Source organism: Chlamydotis macqueenii, chromosome 1 (assembly GCF_036417535.1).
Source record: "Chlamydotis macqueenii isolate bChlMac1 chromosome 1, bChlMac1.mat, whole genome shotgun sequence".
In the NCBI taxonomy this organism is placed as follows: domain Eukaryota; kingdom Metazoa; phylum Chordata; class Aves; order Otidiformes; family Otididae; genus Chlamydotis; species Chlamydotis macqueenii.
This window is the reverse complement of record NC_141556.1, coordinates 1,128,383-1,150,673: the sequence shown is the minus strand read 5'-3', so window position 1 is coordinate 1,150,673 and position 22,291 is coordinate 1,128,383. Positions and strand designations below refer to the sequence as shown.

The following is a 22,291-nucleotide window of genomic DNA, read 5'->3' as shown; positions in this document are numbered from 1 at the left end:
CATCCATCCTGCATCTGCTCTGCACCGGCCATGCATCTGCTGCGCGTCCTCGATGCCCCCACCCTGCATCGGCCACGGATCCACCCTGCATCCCCCATGCACCTGCTGTGCTTCTGCTTTGCAGCCGCCACACCACCACCGTGCATTTGCCCTACAACTGCTGTGCAGCTGCTGTGCATCCTCTGCGCGTCTGCCCTGCATCCGCCCTGCATCCATCCTGCAGCCACTGTGCATCTGCTGTGCAACCCCACTCATCCGCTGCGCATTTGCCCGGCATCTGCCTGGCAACCACGCGTCTGCTGTGCAGCCACCCTGCAGCCACCCTGCACCCGCCATCTGCCCTGCATCCGCCCTGCATCCACCCTGCATCCGCCCTGCATCCACCCTGCATCCTCCCTGCATCCGCCCTGCATCCTCCCTGCACCCGCCCTGCATCCACCCTGCATCCTCCCTGCATCCGCCCTGCATCCTCCCTGCATCCGCCCTGCATCCTCCCTGCACCTGCCCTGCACCCGCCCTGCATCCTCCCTGCATCCTCCCTGCATCCACCCTGCATCCGCCCTGCATCCACCCTGCATCCGCCCTGCATCCACCCTGCATCCTCCCTGCATCCGCCCTGCATCCACCCTGCATCCTCCCTGCATCCGCCCTGCATCCACCCTGCATCCTCCCTGCATCCGCCCTGCATCCTCCCTGCACCCGCCCTGCATCCACCCTGCATCCTCCCTGCATCCGCCCTGCATCCTCCCTGCACCTGCCCTGCACCCGCCCTGCATCCTCCCTGCATCCTCCCTGCATCCTCCCTGCATCCTCCCTGCATCCGCCCTGCATCCGCCCTGCATCCACCCTGCATCCTCCCTGCATCCTCCCTGCATCCACCCTGCATCCGCCCTGCATCCGCCCTGCATCCGCCCTGCATCCTCCCTGCACCCGCCCTGCATCCACCCTGCATCCACCCTGCATCCTCCCTGCATCCTCCCTGCATCCGCCCTGCATCCGCCCTGCACCCACCCTGCATCCACCCTGCATCCTCCCTGCATCCGCCCTGCATCCACCCTGCATCCTCCCTGCATCCGCCCTGCATCCGCCCTGCACCCACCCTGCATCCACCCTGCATCCTCCCTGCATCCGCCCTGCATCCACCCTGCATCCTCCCTGCATCCTCCCTGCATCCGCCCTGCATCCGCCCTGCATCCACCCTGCATCCTCCCTGCATCCGCCCTGCATCCTCCCTGCATCCGCCCTGCATCCGCCCTGCACCCGCCCTGCATCCGCTGTGCATTTCCGTGCATTGCCGCCGCACGAAGGGCGCTGCGACCCCCCTCCCCGCAGAGGACGTGCGTCCCCTGCCCCCGGCCCCCCGGCCCCGTACGGCTCTGCGCCGAACGCACCCGAAACGGGGGGGACGCCAGCGCCGCGCCCCGCGGGCACCGGATTGGCGCGGCCTCCTGCGGCGCAGCCCGGCCTGGCTCCCACCGCAGGGGCTGGGGGGCTGCAGCCGGGTCCCCAGCGCTCCCCAGCGCTCCCCAGTCATCCCAGTGCACCCCAGCGCTCCCCGGCGCGGGACGGGCGGCACGGCGCATGGCGAAGGCGGCGCCAGAGCCACGGCCGCCGGCACGGGCAGAGCAGGGAGCGTCGCGCGGCGGCGGTGTCCGGCCAAAAGAACGCGTAGAAAATAAAATAAAATAAATAACGTAGAAAAATAAAATAAAATGAAATAAAATAAAATGAAATAAAATAAAATAAAATAAAATGAAATAAAATAAAATAAAATAAAATGAAATAAAATGAAATGAAATAAAATAAAATAAAATAAAATGAAATAAAATAAAATAAAATAAAATAAAGCAAGAGAGAATCGAATCGAATCGAATAGAATAGGATAGGATAGAATTGAATAGGATAGGATAAGATAAAATAAAATAAAATAAAATAAATCAAAATAGAATAATATAGAATAGAATAAAATAAAATGGGCTAAAAGAGAATAGAATAAAAGAAAAGAAACCAAAATAGAATAAAATGGAATAGAATGGAGTAAAACAAAGTGAAATAAAATAGGATAAACCAAAATAAAACAGAATAGACGAGGATAAAACAAAATAAAATAAAATAAAATAAAATAAAATAAAATAACATAAAATAAAATAAAATAAAATAAATCTCACCAGAACAAACCAGAAACAGGACGGGCCGCGGGCGCGGAGCCGGCCCCACGCCGCCGCCGTCCCCGGGCCCCTCGGCGTCGCCCGCGCCGCGTCCCACCCGCCAGGCGCCGCGCGGAGCTTTCCGGAACGCCGAACGGCGCGCCGTCCCCCCGCGCCCCCGCGCCCCCGCGCCCCCGCGCCGCCGCCCGCCTACCTCGCGCTGCAGCACCAGCTCCTTGGTGAAGTGCGCGGCCTCCTCGCTGAAGGGCTCGCCCTCCTGCACCAGCCCCGGCAGGTTCCGCGCTCCCCGCGGACACTCGATGCCTGCGGGAGGAAGAGCGGCGTGAGCGGGGGCAGGAGGAAGAGGAGGAAGAAGGAGAGGAAGAGGAGCAAGAGGTGGGTGAGGAAGAGGAGAGTGAGGAGGAAGGGGAAAGTGAGGAAGAGGAGGAAGCAGAGGAGAGGGAGGAAGAGGAGGAAAAGGAGAGTGAGGATGAGGAGGAAGAGGAGGAAAAGGACAGCGAGGAAGAGTAAGACTAGGAAGAACAGGTTGAGGAAGAGGAGGGTGGGGAAGAGGATGGAGAGGAGAGTGAGGAAGACAGCAAGAGGAGGAAGAGGAGGGTGAAGAAGAGGAGGATGAGGAGAGTGGGGAAGAGAAGAAGAAGAGGAGGAAAAGGAGAGCGAAGAAGAGTAGGAAGATGAGGGAGAACAGGGTGAGGAAGAGTAGGAAGATGAGGAAGAAGATAGTGAGGAAGAGGAGAAAGAGGAGGGTGAGGAAGAGGAGGAAGAGGAGGAGGAAGAGGAGGAAGAGAAGGAAGAGGAGGAAGAGGAGGAAGGAGAGAGGGAGGAAGAGGAAGAAGAGGAGGAAGAGGAGGGTGAGGAAGGAGAGAGGGAGGAAGAGGAAGAAGAGGAGGAAGAGGAGGGTGAGGAAGGAGAGAGGGAGGAAGAGGAAGAAGAGGAGGAAGAGGAGGGTCCCACGCAAGGCCCCACCGCGCGGCGCTGCCGTGGTGCAGCCGCCCCCGCACCGCGCCCCAGCCGCGTCGGCCCCCGCCGCAAATTAAATCCCGACAAAGGCGGGGAGGGGAGGCCGAGCGCCGCAGCACCCCCCAGCCCTGCCTCAGTTTCCCCGTCCGCCGCGGGCTCCCCCTCGGCGAAGCGCTGCCGGCGCGGCGGCGCGGGGAACTCCCGCGTCATCAATTCCATTTCGCACGGCCCGTTATTAACGAGGCGCCGGGAATGACACGCCGCGGCTGCCTGGGCGCGCGCCCGGCGACGCAGCGGCCATCGCCCCGGCTCGGCCAGGGCGGCGGGAGGGCAAACGCGCGGCGAGGCGCGGCCCGGCCACGGCACGGGTCCTGGGCACGGCACGGGTCCTGGCACGGCACGGATCCTGGCACGGCACGGGTCCTGGCCACGGCACGGGTCCTGTGCACGGCACGGGTCCTGGTCATGGCACAGGTCCTGGCACGGCACGGATCCTGGCACGGCACGGGTCCTGGCCACGGCACAGGTCCTGGCACGGCACGGATCCTGGCACGGCATGGATCCTGCACACAGCATGGGTCCTGCACACGGCACGGGTCCTGGCACGGCACGGGTCCTGGCCACGGCACGGGTCCTGGGCATGGCATGGATCCTGGGCACGGCATGGATCCTGGCACGGCACGGGTTCTGTGCACGGCATGGGTCCTGGCCACGGCACGGGTCCTGGCACAGCACGGATGCCAGCTATGGCACGGATCCTGACACGGCACGGGTCCTGGCCACGGCATGGACTGCAGTCCCAGCACAGATCCCGGCCACGGCACGGATGCCAGCTATGGCACGCGTGCTGGTCGCAGCACAGATCCTGGGCACGTATGGATCCTGGCCACCACAGGGATTGTGTCCCTGGCACGGATCTTGACCATGGCACGGATCCCGGCTACTGCACGGATCCTGGCCACCGCACAGATCCTGGCACGACACGGATCCCGGCCATGGTACGCGTCTTGACCATGGCACGGATCCCGGCTACTGCACGGATCCTGGCCACCGCACAGATCCTGGCACGACACGGATCCCGGCCATGGTACGCGTCTTGACCATGACACGGATCCCGGCTACGGCATGCATGCTGGTCACAGCATGGATCCTGGCACGAGACAGATCCTGGCCACAGCACGGATCCCGGTCACAACACGGACCCGGCACGGCACTCATCCCGGCTACGGCACGGATCCTGGCACGGCACGGATCCCGGCACGGCACGGATCCCGGCACGGCACGGCACGGATCCCGGCACGGCACGGATCCCGGCCACGGCACGGCACGGATCCTGGCACGGCACGGATCCCGGCACGGCACGGCACGGATCCTGGCACGGCACGCATCTCGTGCAAACACGCTGCCGGCGCCTCCGGCCAGGCGCATCCTCCAGCACCGCACCGGGAGGGGAAAACGAGGAGCCAGAGCTGCCGGAGCGCCTCTTCCCTTCCTCCTCCTCCTCCTCCTCCTCCTCCTCGCCGCGCAGGCAGGGGCTGGGGGAAGGGAGCCGCCACGGCAGTTTTTTTCCCTCCGGAAAATAACGGGAAGGAATCGCCGAGGAGGCGGCCGAGTCCTTAAATAAAACCAAAAAAAAGCAAAGCTCAGCGTTTTCCCGGCCCGGCGAAGCGCTGCCGGCCCCGCGGCGCGGAGCCATGCCGGCACGCCGACGCTCCGAGCGCGGCTCGGGACGGATGGAAGGAAGGGGAGCCGAGGACCCACCTGCGCCGCTGAGGGACGCGCCGCTCCCAAGAGAACCCCAACCCCAACCCCAACCCCAATCGCTTTGGTCAACGCTCCCGCCGGCAGCCGGCTCCGGGACGGAGGAGGCAGAGGATGCTCCCACCCCGGTCCCATCCTCGCAGGGATGAAGGTCGAGGGCTGGGGGCAAGCATCCCACAGCATCCCGCGGCATCCCAGAGTATCCCACAGCATCCCGGGACACCCCAGGCTACCCCACGGCATCCCAGAGTATCCCACAGCATCCCGGGACACGCCACAGCATCCCAGGGTTCCTCCAGGATCCTGGAGCATCCCAAAGCATCTTGGGTTATCCCGCAGCATCCCAGGGCATCCCGCAGCATCCCAGGGCATCCTGGCACATCCCGCAGCATCCCAGCATATCCCACAGCATGCCAGCATATCCCACAGGATCCCAGAGTATCCCACAGCATCCCAGGGCATCCCGCAGCATCCTGCACATGCTGGCACATCCCACAGCATCCCAGGGTATCCCACAAGATCCCTGGACACTCCACGGAATCCTGGGCCATCCCGCAGCATCCCAGGGTATCCCACAGGATCTCAGAGCATCCCACAGCATCCCGGGACATCCCATAACGTCCTGGGATATCTTGCAGCATCCTGGGATACTCCGCAGTATCCCGGGGCATCCCGCAGCACCCTGGTGCATCCCGGAGCACCCCGGCACGTCCCATCCCGGGATATCGGAGCCAGGCCCCCCGCCCCCACAGAGCTGATCACCGGCAGCCCGGCGTTGGGTCCAACCTCCCGCCATCGCGAGCGTTTTGGGGTCCCTGCACCCCAACATCTGCACCCGCAGCATTCAGGGTCCCTGCACCCGAACACCACGCACCCGCAGCATTTTGGGGTACAGGGACCCTAAAACTGTGCACCCACAACATTTGGGTTCCCCGCACCCCAACAGTGTGCACTCACAGAATTTGGGGTCCCTGCACCCCAACACCGAGCACCCGCAGCATTTTGGGGTACAGGGACCCCAACATCTGCACCCGCAGCATTCAGGGTCCCTGCACCCCAACACCACGCACCTGCAGCATTTTGGGGTACAGGGACCCCAAAACTGTGCACTCACAACATCTGGCTTCCCTGCACCCCAACAGCGTGCACTCACAGAATTTGGGGTCCCTGCACCCCAACACCATGCACCCACAGCATTTGGGGTCCCAGCACCCCAACATCTGCACCCGCAGCATTTTGGGGTCTCTGCACCCCAACACCACACACCCTCAGCATTTGGGGTCCCTGCACCCACAGCATTTTGGGGTCTCTGCACCCCAACACCACACACCCTCAGCATTTTGGGGTCCCTGCACCCACAGCATTTTGGGGTCTCTGCACCCCAACACCACACACCCTCAGCATTTGGGGTCCCCGCACCCACAGCATTTTGGGGTCACTGCACCCCAACATCTGCACCCGCAGCATTTTGGGGTCTCTGCACCCCAACACCACGCACTCTCAGCATTTGGGGTCCCAGCACTCAACATCCAGCACCCGCAGCATTTTGGGGGTCCCTGCACCCCAACATCTGCACCCGCAGCATTTTGGGGTACAGGGACCCCAAAACTGTGCAACCACAACATCTGGCTTCCCTGCACCCCAACAGTGTGCACTCACAGCATTTGGGGTCCCTGCACCCCAACACCGAGCACCCACAGCATTTGGGGTCCCAGCACCCCAACACCGAGCACCTGCAGCTTTTGGGGTCACTGCACCCGCAGAATTTGGGGTCCTTGCACCCCAAACCCATGCACCTGTAGAATCAGGGGTCCCCGGAGAGCGGATCCGCAGGTATTTTGGGGGGAGGGCGGGATGAGGCTCCCCGGAGAGCGCTCCCGAATCCGCGCGCCGCTCGTTAGCACGGACGGATTTACACGAACACACGTGAAACCGGAACGCGTCGGCCACACACAGACAGTTATGGGATTCCCGGCGACGGGTGCCGGCACGGAGCCAGCGGGGCGGCGGTGGGCGCTCCAGGGTGGGCACGGAGCCGGGACGGAGCGGGGTGGGAGCTGGAGGGTGCGCTGGAGACCCCGGGGGGGCAGGGGGAGCCGGAACAGGGACCCTCGCGGAGCAGGGACCCACGTGGAGCAGGGACCTTGGAGCACGACCACGGAGCACGGATGTGGAGCAGGATCACGGAGCAGGACCAGGGACCCCCAGGGAGCAGGACCACAGAATGGGGATCCACATGGAGCAGGATCACGGAGCACGGACACAGCGGGATCGTGGAGCAGGGATCCCCACGGAGCAGGGACCTGCATGGAGCAGGATCACGGAGCAGGGACACAGAGCAGGATCGTGGAGCAGGGATCCCCACGGAGCAGGGACCTGCATGGAGCAGGATCACGGAGCAGGGACACAGAGCAGGATCGTGGAGCAGGGATCCCCACGGAGCAGGGACCTGCATGGAGCAGGATCACGGAGCAGGGACACAGCGGGATCGTGGAGCAGGGATCCCCACGGAGCAGGGACCTGCATGGAGCAGGATCATGGAGCAGGACCAGGGACCCCCAGGGAGCAGGACCACAGAATGGGGATCGACATGGAGCAGGATCACGGAGCAGGGACACAGCGGGATCGTGGAGCAGAGACCCCCATGGAGCAGAGATCCCCACGGAGCAGAGACCCTCATGGAGCAGAGACACGCATGTAGCAGAGATCCCCACGGAGCAGGATCACGGAGCAGGGACACAGAGCGGGATCATGGAGCAGGGATCCCCACGGAGCAGAGACCCCCATGCAGCAGGATCACGGAGCAGGAGCCAGGCGTGCCACCCTCCCCCCCAAAAAAATGAGGCTTTGGGAGTCCCAGACCCCCCCACCCCCGACCTTTCCTTAGCTGATTCATGGAATAACTCATCAGGGCTGCGCGCTCCACAGGGGTCCCCGCTCCGTCATCCCGCTCCGTGGGCGTCCCTGCTCCGTGATCCTGCTCCGTGATCCTGCTCCACGTGGGTCCCCACTCCGTGGTCCTGCTCCGTGTCCGCGCTCCATGTCCGCGCTCCGCACAGGTCCCTGCTCCGTGTCTGCGCTCCGTGTCCGTGCTCCGTACAGGTCCCTGCTCCGTGTCCGCGCTCCGTGTCCGCGCTCCGTACAGGTCCCTGCTCCATGCTCCTGCCCTGGCAGCCACCGGCATGCCCCCCCCTCCACCGCAACATTCTGGAAAACCGCGAGACGTGAGCGGGATCCCAAAACCTTCCTGTCTTTGCCGTGCCCGCCATGGCGCGCGGCACGCCGGCCGTGCCGCCGAGGGGCCTCCGCCCAGCCGGGATGACGGGCACGGCCGTTTGCCATCGGCGCGGCGTTCCGGGAACGGCGGCCGCAGGGGTTGGGAAGTCACTGGGATGCGCGGCGCCGCAGACGCTTCCGACGGACGGAGGACAAAGGGCGTCGCCGCGTCGCCCGCGTGCTGGGATGAGGCCGACGCGCCCGGTTCACCGGCGCGGCCCGGCGCTGCCACAGGAAGGCAGACCGCGCGCCGCCTTCCGCGCCGATCCGCACGATCCCGGCCTCCCGGCCTGTAATTAACGGCTGAGGGCTCGACGAGGCTTTGGGACGCGCGACGGTCCTGCGCGACGCAGGCTGCTCCGGAGCAACGCAGGATGCTTCAGGGCAATGCAAGAGGATCCTGTGCCACGCAGGATTATCTCGTGCAAGGCAACACGCTCCTGTGAAAAGCAGGATGCTCCGGTGCAACGCAGGATGCTCCAGTGCAATCCAGGATGTTCCGGTGCAATGCAGGATGCTCCGGTGCAGCACGGGACGATCCTGCGCAACGCAGAACGATCCTGCACAACGCAGGGTGATTCTGTGCAGCACTGATCCTGCGCAATGCGGGATGAACCTGTGCAACGTGGTACAATCTCGTGCAATGCAAGACGATCCTGCGCAGCACGGGACGATCCTGTGCAGCACGGGATGCTCCTGCGCAACACGGGACGATCCTGCGCAGCACGGGATGAACCGGTGCAAAATGCAAGACAGTCCTGCGCCACACGGGATGCTCTGGTGCAACGCAGGATGGTCCTGTGCAATGCGAGACGATCCTGTGCAGCACGGTCCAACCTTGTGCAGCGCAGGATGATCCTGTGCAACGCAGAGTGATCCTGCGCGACGCAGGACAATCCTGTGCGACGCAGGATGTCCTTGTGCGATGCAGGATGAACCGGTGCAAAACGCAGGACAATCCTGCGCCACGCGGGATGCTCCTGTGCAACGCACCATACTTCTGTGCGACGCAGGGTGATTTTGTGCCATGCAGGATGGTCCTGTGCGATGCAGGATGGTCCTGTGTTGCACGGAATGATGCTGTGCAATGCAGGATGCTCTTGTGTGATGCAGGACAATGCTGCGCCACGCAGGATGCTCCTGTGCAACAGAGGATGCTCCCGTGCAATGCAGGACAATGCTGCGCCACGCAGGATGGTGCTGTGCCACGCAGGATGGTGCTGTGCTGCACGCAATGATCCTGTGCGACGCAGCAGGCTCCGGTGCAACGCAAGAGAGCATTGCAAGAGAGCAAGAGGAAAAACCCCGCACCCCAAAACCCAGCCCCGCAGCGGGCGCCGCGTCGCGCGCTCCTCCTCCCCAGCCCCCCAGTCCGGCCGCGCGCCGCAGGCCGCACCCCGGGGCCCCCCCCCGCCCCGGACCACCCGAGGCGGGGGGTTATCCCCCACTTTCGGGAACTTTTTTGGAGGAAACCGAGCCCCCGGGAGCGGGCGCCAGGCGGGCGGTCTCCACAGCAACCGGGATTAAATATAACTCGGAGCCGGCGCTCCCCCCCGGAGCCATCCATTTCCAGGCCGCCCCGGCGCAGCGAAAAACGAGGCGGCCGAGCGGAAAGGCCGAGCCGAAACCTCACGGCGAGCGGCCGGGGACGGCCATCGCCGGCGGGGACGGGGCGAGGGACAAGGTGGCGGCCGGCCGGCCGGCCATCCCGTCCCGGGACTGGGGATTGCACCGGCGCCCATCCCGCGGGACGCGGGGCGGCGTGGCCCGCCCCAGCGCGGCCGTCGCCTTCCCGGCTCCCGCGAAAACGGCCGCTCGGCCCGCGAATCCCGCCCGAAACCACGGAGCGGGCCGCCGGGGTTGTGGGCGGGGGGCAACGCCAGATCCGGCGGGAACGGCGCTCCGCCACGGAAACGCGGCCCAGCGCAGCGGCAGCGTCTTTAATCCAGAAATATTTCAGTCTCTGGAAATTCCTCCTCCCCGGCACGTGGGAGTTCCGTCGCTCCTGAAAACTCTAACGTCTCGGTGGCGGGCAGGAGCGGGGAGCCGCGCTTCCCCGCCTTTCGCAGCCGCCGTTAGGAACGGTTAATTATAAATTAAGACTCCACGGCTATTTATACGCGCAAGCGCGCGGAGAAGGACGGGTTTAGGACAACGCTTCCCACGGGGAAAGAGCCCGGAGCGGGGCCGGGGACGCGGCGCTGCGGCCGGGATGCGGGGAACGGCGCTGTCCCCAGGCGCCGTCACCCGTGGGCGCGGGGGTGACGGTGTCCCGTGGACCAGGAAGAGCAAGCGCGGCGTCGCTCCCGGTCACCGCGCGGCCGGCCGGAACACCGCCGGCTCCGGGCGCGCTGCTTCCCGCTCCCGAAAACCCTCGGCGCCCGGGGGCGCGGGCGGCCTCGGCGGGGACGGTGAAGGGCGAGCCGCGGCCGCTCCCACGCCCGGCGCCGGCTTCGCGAGCCGCGTGCCGTTCCCCGGCTCCGGGAACAACAAAGAATTCCCGGATAAACCTTCCCCGGGCGGGAGCCGCTGCGTAGGGAAACCTGGGCGGTTTCACCCGCGACCCCGTCTATTTATACGCGTATTGAATTTTTCATAACCGAGTTGCGAACGATCGGCGTGCGGGGTCATCCTTCCTACGCCGTCATCGCCATGGAAACGGGAGCCAGCCACGGGCTGCCCCGCATCCTCTCCCGCCCGGGGATCCGGCCGTGCCGGCGGACCCCGGGATCCCGGCGATCGCCCCGGGATCGCTTCGGAGGGGGAAGTTCTTCTGTTTTTGTAGGACCTACCGAAACCGACGCGCGCCAGCACCTCCGTCAACCCCGCAGGTCCCCGTCCCGCCACCTCCTGCCCCTTCCCGCCGGGAAAAAAGGGGGCGAGCGGCCTCGGGACGGGCGGGGGGCACCCGAATCCCACCCCACGGCGTCCCCCACGCAGCGAAGCCCGCGCTGGGGGGCTCAGCCGGCGCGGGCATCGCCGGGGGGACGCAGGGAGGGGGCGGCGTAAACAGCCCCCGGCAGCAGCCGGACCCTCTGGTCACCTCCAATTAGCGCTCGCCGGCTTAATTAAGCTTAATTAACCCCCCCCCCTTCGCACGTGGACCCGTTGGCAGTGCTGCCGTCAGCCGGCGTCGCGCGGCGGGGGCTCACCGGCGAGGAGGAAGGTGATGAGGCAGGTTTCCTTCGGGAGGAAGAGCTTCAGGCGGGAGCCGCTGAAGACGTACTCCACCACGGCCTCGGAGCGGCCGGCGCGCTGCAGGAACGGCAGGAACTGCTTCGCCTTCTGCGTGTCCTGGCGGGGAGCGGGGGGAAACGGGGGGTCAGGCGACGCCGAACGCGCGCGGGGGACCCGCCGGCGCCCCGCCGGCCCGGGAGCCGCCTCTTCCCGGCCCGCGGGGTCCGAGCGCTCCGGCTGCCGCATCCCGCCCCGGCCCCGCGCCCCGGAACGGCAGGCAGGCCCGAAAGCCCGCCGCACCGCTCCCCGCCGGCTCCCTCGCCGCCACGCGCGCTTCCCTGCGGAGGATCGATTTATTTCCATTTTTTTTTCAATTTTTTTTTTTTTTTTTTTAGCAGACGCGCAGCCAAGAAGTTAACGCAACGCGTGGAAGCGCAATCCGCGCGCCAAGGAAAAGCCACCGTACGCGCCGTCAGCCGCCGCGGCCTGACACGTGCAAATCCAAAATGGCAGCCGCTAATGAAGGCTACTAATTAGCGGTAATCGCTAGAGAGTCGTGATTTGATTAGCTCAAGGAAAAAAACTAAATGGCAGGAAGGAGCTTGGCTGCTCCGGCGGAGGCGGCGAGGAAGAGCTCGGTGCGAAGAGCGACCCTGCGAAGCGGCGCGGCGCTGGAACGCGCCGGAGAACGACCTGGAAAACCCGCCGGGATTCGCGCCACGCGGGGCGGCTCTTCCCTACGAGGCGGGACGCAGGCCGGCGCCGTGGAGCGATGGGCGGAGAGCGGCGATTCCCGGGGACGGGTTTCCACGCGAACCCTGAGGATCGATCCCGCCGCAGCCGGCCCGGCAGCCTCCGGAGCGGCCGCGGCAGCGGGAAGGCGGCTGAGCGCCGCGGCGGGCGCCGGGCCGGGCCGCTCCCGGCCTGCCCGTATCCCGTCACCCGGCGCGTTTAATTGTGCGATTCGCCGGGAGTGGAAGGAAAAATAGGGATAAATACAGCGAGGGCAAAAAAAATACAATAAAAAAATCACCCAAACTGCGCTTTCTGCGAAGGCCAGGCAATTACGCAAAATTATTCAGGAATTATTCAAGGACTTTCCGCAAGGACGGGAGGTTTTCCGGCGGCCGGAGCGCGCGCTGACGGGAGGAGCGAGCTGGCGTGGATTCGTGTCGCTTTGTCTCTATTTTCTTTTCTTTTTGGGGAGGGATGTGCATTTTCATCCCCGCGGCACGGCGGTTCCGGAGCAGCGATCCCGCTTCCCTTCGCAGCTCCCGGCGGGCAGAGCGCGGACGGGAGCGGGCAGGGTTTGGGGTGTTGGGAAGGAGCAGGGATGCTCCCGGGACGCGGGACGGCAGCCGTCGGGCGGCCCAGACCACGGGAAAGGGACATTTCCCAGTAGGAACTGGGGTGGGAGGACAGGAGCCGGGAAAACTGGGCTGAATCCTGCGTTGGAGTGAATTCCCGGATTTTTGCATCCCGGTCGGCGAGCCGCGGGGGAGGGACGCACCGGCGCGGGTCAGGGCCGGGGTGGCACCGAGGGTCCCGCGCCCGCCCTGTCACCGTCACCCGGCAGGCGAAACGGCCCGAAATTCCGGGATTTCCTGACACCGCTTCTCCACGGAGCGCGGCGGCAAGGGGACTGCGGGTCCCACGCCACGCCACGCAGCCGCCTCCCGCGCCGACTCCCGCCGCTGGGGTCACCGGCACCCCAAAACATCGCCCGCCCAGCACGCGCTTCCCACCCCATCCCATCCCAGCGCCGCGCCGGCGAGGCTCCAGTCCGGGGCTGGGGCGCCGGGAGGGATCGCGACGCACGCCGAATCCCGCCGGACGCCGAATCCAGCCGGACGCCGAATCCCGCCGGACGCCGAATCCCGCCGGACGCCGGGCGCTCGCCAACCCCGGGAGGAGCGCGCCGACGCGAATTCCCGCGGAATTCTTTCGGCGGCGGCGAAGCACCCACGGCGCGGGGAACGCCGGCACCCGGCGCCGCTCCCGCTCCGCGTCCCGTCCCGGCGAACAGCCCGGCGCGCGCGCGGCCGCTCCCGGCGCCGGAAGGCTCTTACCCCGGAGATGTCGGCCACGCGGTGAATGGGCACCTCCTTCTTGCTGTGCAGCCCCTTCCCGTTCTTGATGGCCCTGCAAGAGAGAGGCGGCCCGCGCCGTCAGCGCCCGCCCGGCCCCGTCGGGGCGAGCGGGACTTGGGCGGGAGGGGAGCCGCTCGGCACCCCCGTTCCCAAACGAAATCCGATCGACGGGAAGGCCGAGCGCCCCGGCGCGGCGCAAAACCACCACCGGTTTCTCTCGGCGCTCAACCGCGCGCGGTGTTTAAACACAAAATCCGCGGCGGACGCTCCGATTGCGACGGAATTTTAACCTTTCCGGGTCACGACGCCGACCGAGGCGAGAAGGAGCCTGAACGAAGCCGCACCGCACGCGGGAGGCCGCCGCTCGGCGTTTTTTGCCTTGGAGCTTGACTTTTTTTAATTAGTTTTAGCAGCGGGAGGGCTCGGGCTCGCCGGCGGCCGGGCCAAGCGGAGACTCAGCTCATCCCAAGGGATGCTCGGAGCGCGGGACGTCCCCCAAATCCGCCCCGTCCCCGCGGGAACGCGGCCCCGCGACGGCAGCCAGGGACGCTCGCCCCCGCGCCGCGCCGGTGTGGCGTGACGGTCGCCCCCGGGACGAGGCCACCCCGGCGCGCGAGCTGCGCGGCTCCGCCGTCGCCGCCGTCAGCTCCAGAGCTTCCCCTCCGTGCCGCGGGCTTCGCCGCGGGGCAGTCGGAAAAAATCCGACGGGATGGGAAAACCCATCGCCTCCTTTCCCTCCGCGCGGCGGGAAGCAGCCGGCCCGGTGCCGGCACCGAACCGGGGCGCGCGCGGCTCAACGGCACGCGGCGCGGGAACGTCCGAGCATCCCGACGTTCCGGATAGCCGAGCATCCCGGCATGTGGGACGTCCCGGGGGCCGGCACCCGCGGGGACGCGGGAGCGCCGACGGCGCGAGGCTCGGGCGCGGCTCTCCACGCGCAGACGTGGGGCGGGGGTCCGGGGCGGGGGGCGCTGGGCTGCAAGGGGGAGGGACCGGCGCGGTGCCGTGTGCCCCCTGCACATCTGGGTCACATCTGCCTGGACCGCGCACGCCTGGACCCCGCACAGCGCGACTGGACGCGCCCAGACCACATCTGGCTGAGCCACGCACGCCTGATTCACACGTGTCGGGGCATGCACGCCTGGGCTGTGCACATCTGGACCACGCACAGCTGGACCGTGCGTGTCTGGATCACATCTGGCTGGGCCTTGCACGCCTGGGCTGTGCACATCTGGACCACGCACAGCTGGACCGTGCGTGTCTGGATCACATCTGGCTGGGCCTTGCACGCCTGGACTGTGCACATCTGGACCCTGCACAGCTGGACCGTGCGTGTCTGGATCACATCTGGCTGGGCCTTGCACGCCTGGGCTGTGCACATCTGGACCACGCACAGCTGGACCGTGCGTGTCTGGATCACATCTGGCTGGGCCTTGCACGCCTGGACTGTGCACATCTGGACCACGCACAGCTGGACCGTGCGTGTCTGGATCACATCTGGCTGGGCCTTGCACGCCTGGACTGTGCACATCTGGACCCTGCACAGCTGGACCCTACCTGCCTGGATGATCTGCCTAGGCCCTGCACGCCTGCACAGCTGGATCATACACAGCTGGATCACACGCGCCGAGGTCACGCATGCCTGGTCTGTGCACACCTGGATCACATCTGCCTAGGCCACGCACGTCTGGACTGGATGTCTGGACCCTGCACAGCTGGATCACATCTGCCTGCGCCATGCATGTCTGAACCGTGCACGCCAGGATCACACCTGCCCGGGCTATGCACATCTGGACTGCGCACATCTGGCCCGTGCACACCTGCACTGTGCATTCCCGGACCATGCACATCTGCACGGTGCACACCTGGATCACATCTGCCTGGACACGCACGCCTCGACCGCGCACGACGGGGTCACACGTGCCCGGGCCGCGCTTGCCTGGCCCGTGCACATCTGGCCTGTGCAACCCTGGCCGTGCACATCTGGACCGTGCACGCCTGGATCACGCATGCCTGGGCTGTGCACACCTGGCCCGTGCACATCTGGCCTGTGCATCCCCTGACCGCGCTCGCTTGGCCTGCGCACATCTGGCCCGTGCAACCTCGACCGTGCGCATCTGGACCGCGCGCATCCTGCCACCCTCGCCTCGGCACGCGGCGCCGGGGCCGCGCCCGTTTTTCGCACCACCACAACCCGAACCCGACTACGCGGCGCCGGCGCAGGGGCCGGGCTGGGGGGGTTCAAAGGCCATTAGCGGGGCGCGCGGGCGGCGGCGCGGCACTCACCGGGCTTCGGCGGCCAGGAGCTCGTCGTAGTGCGAGGACCTCTGGTCGTCGTCTTGCCGGTAGCGGATGACGGTGGCCAGGCCCTTGCTCACCAGCGCCTCGGCGATGTTGCTGCAACAGAGGAGAGTGTCAGCGCGCCGCGGGGATCTACCGGCAGCGCCCCAAAACCCCCGCAGCGCCCCCCGAGCGCCCCGGTGCGTGCGATTCCCATGGGATTCCTGGCTTTTTTTTTTTTTTTACCCCTGCCTGGGAGCGGAGAGGGGACGCCGGCACCGGCCGGGCTCGGGGGGTGGCCGGCTGCCGGCGGGCGCTGCGTGCCGAGGCGGGCGCGGTAAATTGGCCGCCGTTACACTCGGCTGCTTTAAACAAATCGGGGAAATCTATTTCGCTGAGCGCGCCGGTAATCCGCCGGCAATTACGCGCGCGAGGCACGGACCGTAATTCACCGCGCTGACAAAAAAAAAAAAAAATAACCCCGGCGTATTTATTTATATCGAGAGGTTGGGGGGGCCTGATCCCTTCGCAAACCCTGGGAGCCGAAAATAGGTTTCGCCTGGGAGCGGGGTGGGGGGGAAAGGGAAAAAAAGAACCCAGGGGAGATTTGGAAAGGAGGAAACAAGCTGCAGCGGGAGGCAGCTGCGAGGCAGCGCTGGAAATGCCAGGCAGCCGGGAATCGGCACCTCGCTGCTATTTCGGGCGCAAACAGGAGGCTGCGGCGGGGGGAGGCGAGCGCGGGGCTGGTGGCACCCGCGGCGTCGCAGCGGCGTCCCCACCCCGACGCCGCGCTCTGCCCCCCGCGGGGACGCCACGGGGTGGGGAGGGACAGAGAAGGGCGAGAGGCTCCGGCCGGGGACCCCAGCGTGGGACGAGCGACCGAGGGAGACCCCCGAGCGAGCCCCACGGCGGCGGCGGGACGGGGCGGCGGATGCGTCCCGCGCCCCCCACCTCGGGCGGGAGAGGACGGAGCTGCGGCCGTGCGAGGGCTGGCACGAGGGCAGCGCGCGAGGGACGAGGCGGCGGCGGCCGACGGGAGCCAGACGTGCGCCCAGCTGGGACGCCCCCAGCCTCCCGCGCGTCCCGGCCCTCGGCTCCGCGTCCCCGCGCCTCCCGCTCACCCTCGCACCCTCGCGCCTGTCCCGCGGTCCCCAGCACGGTGAGGCCGCGCGTCACCGGCACGCGCAAGGCCGCAGCTCTGCGGTCCCCGAGGACGACGCCGCAGCACCCCAAGCCGGGCGCCAGCCGCTCCCCCCGGCAAACGCCGCGCGGTGCGGTGGGCCGGGGGAGGACAGACCCCGTGGGAGCGGTCCCCAAGGGCCGTCAGGCCCCTCCCCGGGGCACCCGCCCAGCCCAGAGCCCTGCTTTCCACCCTCCATCCCAGTGCAGCCCGCTCCCATCCCAGTCACATCCCGCTCCCCATCCCAGTGCATCCCGCTCCCATCCCAGTCACATCCCGCTCCCCATCCCAGTGCATCCCGCTCCCATCCCAGCAAATCCCGCTGCCCGCGCCAGTGCATCCTGCTCCCCATCCCAGCCACATCCCGCTCCCCATCCCAGTCACATCCTGCTCCCCATCCCAGTGCATCCCGCTCCCATCCCAGTGCATCCCGCTCCCATCCCAGTCACATCCTGCTCCCCATCCCAGTGCATCCCGCTCCCATCCCAGTCACATCCTGCTCCCCATCCCAGTGCATCCCGCTCCCATCCCAGCAAATCCCGCTGCCCGCGCCAGTGCATCCTGCTCCCCATCCCAGCCACATCCCGCTCCCCATCCCAGTGCATCCCGCTCCCCATCCCAGTGCATCCTGCTCCCCATCCCAGTGCAGCCCGCTCCCATCCCAGTCACATCCTGCTCCCCACCCCTGTGCATCCCGCTCCCATCCCAGTCACATCCTGCTCCCCATCCCAGTGCATCCCGCTCCCATCCCAGCAAATCCCGCTGCCCGCGCCAGTGCATCCTGCTCCCCATCCCAGTGCATCCCGCTCCCATCCCAGTCACATCCCGCTCCCCATCCCAGTGCATCCCGCTCCCATCGCAGTCACATCCTGCTCCCCATCCCTGTGCATCCCGCTCCCATCCCAGTCACATCCTGCTCCCCATCCCTGTGCATCCTGCTCCCCATCCCAGTGCATCCCGCTCCCATCCCAGTCACATCCCACTCCCCATCCCTGTGCATCCTGCTCCCCATCCCAGTCACATCCTGCTCCCCATCCCAGCACATCCCGCTCCCATCCCAGTCACATCCTGCTCCCCATCCCTGTGCATCCTGCTCCCCATCCCAGTCACATCCCACTCCCCATCCTTGCTGCATCCCTCTCCCCATCCCAGTTCATCCCACTTCCCATCCCAGTCCATCCAGCTCCCCATCCCAGCTGCATCCCGCTCCCTGTGCCAGCACATCCCACCCCCATCCCAGTCACATCTCACTTCCCATCCCAGTCACATCCTGCTCCCTATCCCAACACATCCCAGTCCCCATCCCACTCCCCATCCCAGCACATCCCGCTCCCCATCCCAGTCACACCCCACTCCCCATCCCAGCACATCCCGCTCCCCATCCCAGTCACACCCCACTCCCCATCCCAGCACATCCCTCTCCCCATCCCAGTCACACCCCACTCCCCATCCCAGCACATCCCGCTCCCCATCCCAGTCACACCCCACTCCCCATCCCAGCACATCCCGCTCCCCATCCCAGTCACACCCCACTCCCCATCCCAGCACATCCCGCTCCCCATCCCAGTCACACCCCACTCCCCATCCCAGTCACATCCCGCTCCCCATCCCAGTCACACCCCACTTCCCGTCCCAGTCACATCCCGCTCCCCATCCCAGCACATCCCGCTCCCCATCCCAGCCACATCCCGCTCCCTATCCCAGCCACATCCCGCTCCCTATCCCAACACATCCAGCTCCCCATCCCCATCCCGCGCCGCGGGAGGGTGACGGAGGCGGCTGGGAGCGCGTTGGGGCGGCATCGACGGGACTTTATTTGGGAATTTGGGCTGAATTACGCGAAAACGAGGTTTTGTTTTCTTTTTTTTTCTACCGTATTCCGCCGGATCCGGGGCGCTGCCCGGGGACGGCGGCGCGCGGTCGCGCCATTTCACAGCCAGCGCGTGCACCGAGCTCTGCCGGTCCTCAGCCAGCCTCCGGCAAAGCCCATCCTCCCGGCCGAGCCGGCGGCAGACGCCTCCCCCTCCTCGCCGGAGGGAGCAGCTCGCGAAGCAGCGGCACAATCTGGTCGCGTTCCAGAGCTCGGGCTGCGAAAACCGGCACGGCTCCCGGGCCGCGCGCCCAGCGTTCCCCCGGCGCCGCGGCCCACGCGCGGGTAGCTGGCGGTGCGCGCGGCTCCGTCGCCAAGCGCCGGCGGCTGATCCCCGCTCCGGCCCCGCGGGACCCCGGGGACGGTAAATACGGAGCCGCCCCTCGCTCCGGAACGCCGGGCTGGGTTTCCTCACGGAGGGGAACGCGGGCATCCCGCGGTTTCTGGCTGCCGCCCGCCCTGGGGACGGCGTGGCCGCCAGCATCGCCCCGGCTTCGCGCCGAGCCCCCTGCGTCGCAACGGCTTTTACCTCCCCGTCAGCCGGGGTCCCCGGCGGTGCCGGCATCCCAGCGTCCCCGACAACCCCGGTCACGGAATCCGGAGCTGGGTCAGCATCCCAGCACCACCGACAACCCCAGCCACAAAATTCCAAGCTGCTGACAAGCCCAGCCATGAAATCCGGAGCCGTGCCAGCATCCCAGCACCACCGACAACCCCAGCCACAAAACTGTGAGCTGGAGCAGCATCCCAGTATCCCCAGCAACCCCAGCCACCGAATCCTGATCCAGAGCAGCATCCCAGCATCGCCAACAACCCCAGCCACAAAATTCCAAGCTGTTAACAACCCCAGTCACAAAATCCCGAGCCAGAGCAGCATCCCAGCATCCCCAGCATCCCCAGCATCCCCAGCATCCCCAGCCATGAAATCCTGAGCTGTGCCGGCATCCCAGTATCCCCAACAAGTCCAGTCATTAAATTCCAAGCTGCTAACAACCCCAGCCATGAAATCCTGAGCTGTGTCAGTATTCCAGCATCCCCAGCAATCCCAGTCACGAAATTCCAAGCCGCTAACGACGCCAGCCACAAAATCCTGAGCTGTTTCAGCATCCCAGCGTCCCCAACAACTCCAGTCACGAAATTCCGAGTCGCTAACAATCCCAGCCATGAAATCCTGAGCTGGAGCATCATCCCAGCGTCCACAACAATCCCAGTCACGAAACCCTGAGCCGTGCCGGCATCCCAGCACCACCACCAAGCCCAGTCACAAAATCCTGAGCCGTGTCAGTATCCCAGCATCACCAACAATCCCAGTCACGAAATTCCAAGCTGCTAACAACCCCAGCCACGAAATCCTGTGCCGTGCTGGCATCCCGGCATCCCAGCATTCCCAGCCGTGAAATTCCAAGCTGCTAACAATCCCAGCCGGAAAATCCCGAGCCAGAGCAGCATCCCAGCATCCCCAACATTCCCAGCCATGAAATCCTGAGCCGGGCCGGCATCCCAGCATCACCACCAACCCCAGTCACGAAATTCCGAGTCGCTAACGACCCCAGCCACAAAATCCTGAGCTGGAGCATCATCCCAGCATCCCCAGCAATCCCAGCCACGAAATTCCAAGCTGGGCCAGCATCCCAGCATCCCCAACAACCCCAATCCCAAAATTCCGCTCCTTGAGTGCAACCCCCCCCCACCCAGGGCTGCAAATCCTGGGAGGATCCCAAATCCTCTCCCAGTTCAGAGCTTTCACAGCTCAGGGACCCCGGGATTCCCGCTCACGGGGCTGATCCCGGCACCCGGCGGGGCACCGAGCGCCCGGGGAAGGACGGCGGGCACATCCCGACGGAACGATCCCCACCCTGCTGCCGCAAAGAGGAGGAGGAGCGGGGATGAGAGCTCCAAGGAGAAATCCGGGAGGAATCCGACCTCGCAGCCCCTGCACGGGGAGCAGGGGGCAACGGCAGGGATCCCCCACCCCGAAAAGTTCCAAACAACAGCGAGAGGAGAGGGAGAGGAGCCGGAGCTGCCGCGCCCAGGGAAGACGCAGCCCCAGTTAAGCCCGGATTAAGGATCGGGAATCTGAAACGCAGGCGAAAAGGGAAAAACAAAATCGTGTCAGGCCGTGAAATGCAGCACGTGCCGCGGGAAGAGCGGCGCAGGGAAAAGCTCCCTCGGCACGCCGGAACTTATCGCACAGCTTCCCGCTGGAAATTCCAAACGGGGCAGGGGTACGGGCAGGGATCGGGCAGGGATCCGGGCAGGGATTGGGCAGGGATGGGGCAGGAATGGGGCAGGAATGGGGCAGGGATGGGGCAGGAATGGGGCAGGGATGGGGCAGGGATGGGGCAGGGATGGGGCAGGGATGCGGCAGGGATGGGGCAGGGATTGGGATATGGGCAGGGATGGGGCAGGAATGGGGCAGGGATGGGGCAGGGATGGGGCAGGGATATGGGCAGGGACTGGGATATGGGCAGGGATCAGGCAGGGATGGGGCAGGGATGGGGCAGGGATGGGGCAGGGATGGGGCAGGGATGGGGCAGGGATGGGGCAGGGATGGGGCAGGGATCAGGCAGGGATGGGGCAGGGATGGGGCAGGGATGGGGCAGGGATATGGGCAGGGACTGGGATATGGGCAGGGATGGGGCAGGGATGGGGCAGGGATGGGGCAGGGATGGGGCACGGATGGGGCAGGGATGGGGCAGGGATGGGGCAGGGATGGGGCAGGGATGGGGCAGGGATCGGGCAGGGATGGGGCAGGGATGGGGCAGGGGTACAGGCAGGGATGGGGCAGGGATGGGGCAGGGATGGGGCAGGGATGGGACAGGGATGGGGCAGGGATGGGGCAGGGATGGGGCAGGGATGGGGCAGGGATGGGGCAGGGACGGGGCAGGGATGGGGCAGGGATGGGGCAGGGATGGGGCAGGGATGGGGCAGGAATGGGGCAGGGATGGGGCAGGGATCAGGCAGGGATGGGGCAGGGATGGGGCAGGGATATGGGCAGGGACTGGGATATGGGCAGGGATCAGGCAGGGATGGGGCAGGGATGGGGCAGGGATGGGGCAGGGATGGGGCAGGGATCAGGCAGGGATGGGGCAGGGATACAGGCAGGTGAAGGCGGATTCGCGCTCCAGCTCCTCCAGTTCCCAGGGATTTAAGCTGGAAGCAGGGCCTGCGGGGGTCTGGAGCGGCATCGCTCCGCTGCCCAAAACCCCCGGCGCCCCGAGGAGAGCGGGGCGGGACGGGGGGAGGTGGGTTACCATCCCCCTCCGCCCACCGCCCAGCTGGGCACCATCCTCCCGCCGCGCTCGGGGACGGCGCGATGCCGTCGCGGGGGCGGGGAGGGGGCCGCGGGACCCCCGACGCCGCGCCGAAAGCCACGCCGGGCGGGCAGGGGCCGCGGTTTAGCCCCCGGCACGCGCGGCCCGCCAAGCAGGCCCAGCCAGCCCGGACGGCGGGCGGACAAGCCAGGACAAAATTCACAGCGGGTTTCCCTCCCGAAACGGAGACGCCACTCGGAAAGCAGCCGGAGAGC

The 22,291-nt window shown here is 66.2% G+C and overlaps 1 protein-coding gene across 1 annotated transcript in view; it reads right to left on the bottom strand.

Annotated features, from left to right (window-relative positions):
* SND1 (staphylococcal nuclease and tudor domain containing 1) overlaps positions 1-22,291 on the bottom strand; it is a 70,512-nt gene that overhangs the window by 3,088 nt on the left and 45,133 nt on the right. The window contains exons 13-16 of the mRNA XM_086739902.1: positions 15,719-15,829; positions 13,412-13,484; positions 11,318-11,459; positions 2,169-2,471 (exon numbers count right to left, since the gene is read on the bottom strand). Coding sequence (XP_086596028.1) covers positions 2,169-2,471; positions 11,318-11,459; positions 13,412-13,484; positions 15,719-15,829 — 629 coding nt within the window. The remainder of the gene's footprint in view (positions 1-2,168; positions 2,472-11,317; positions 11,460-13,411; positions 13,485-15,718; positions 15,830-22,291) is intronic.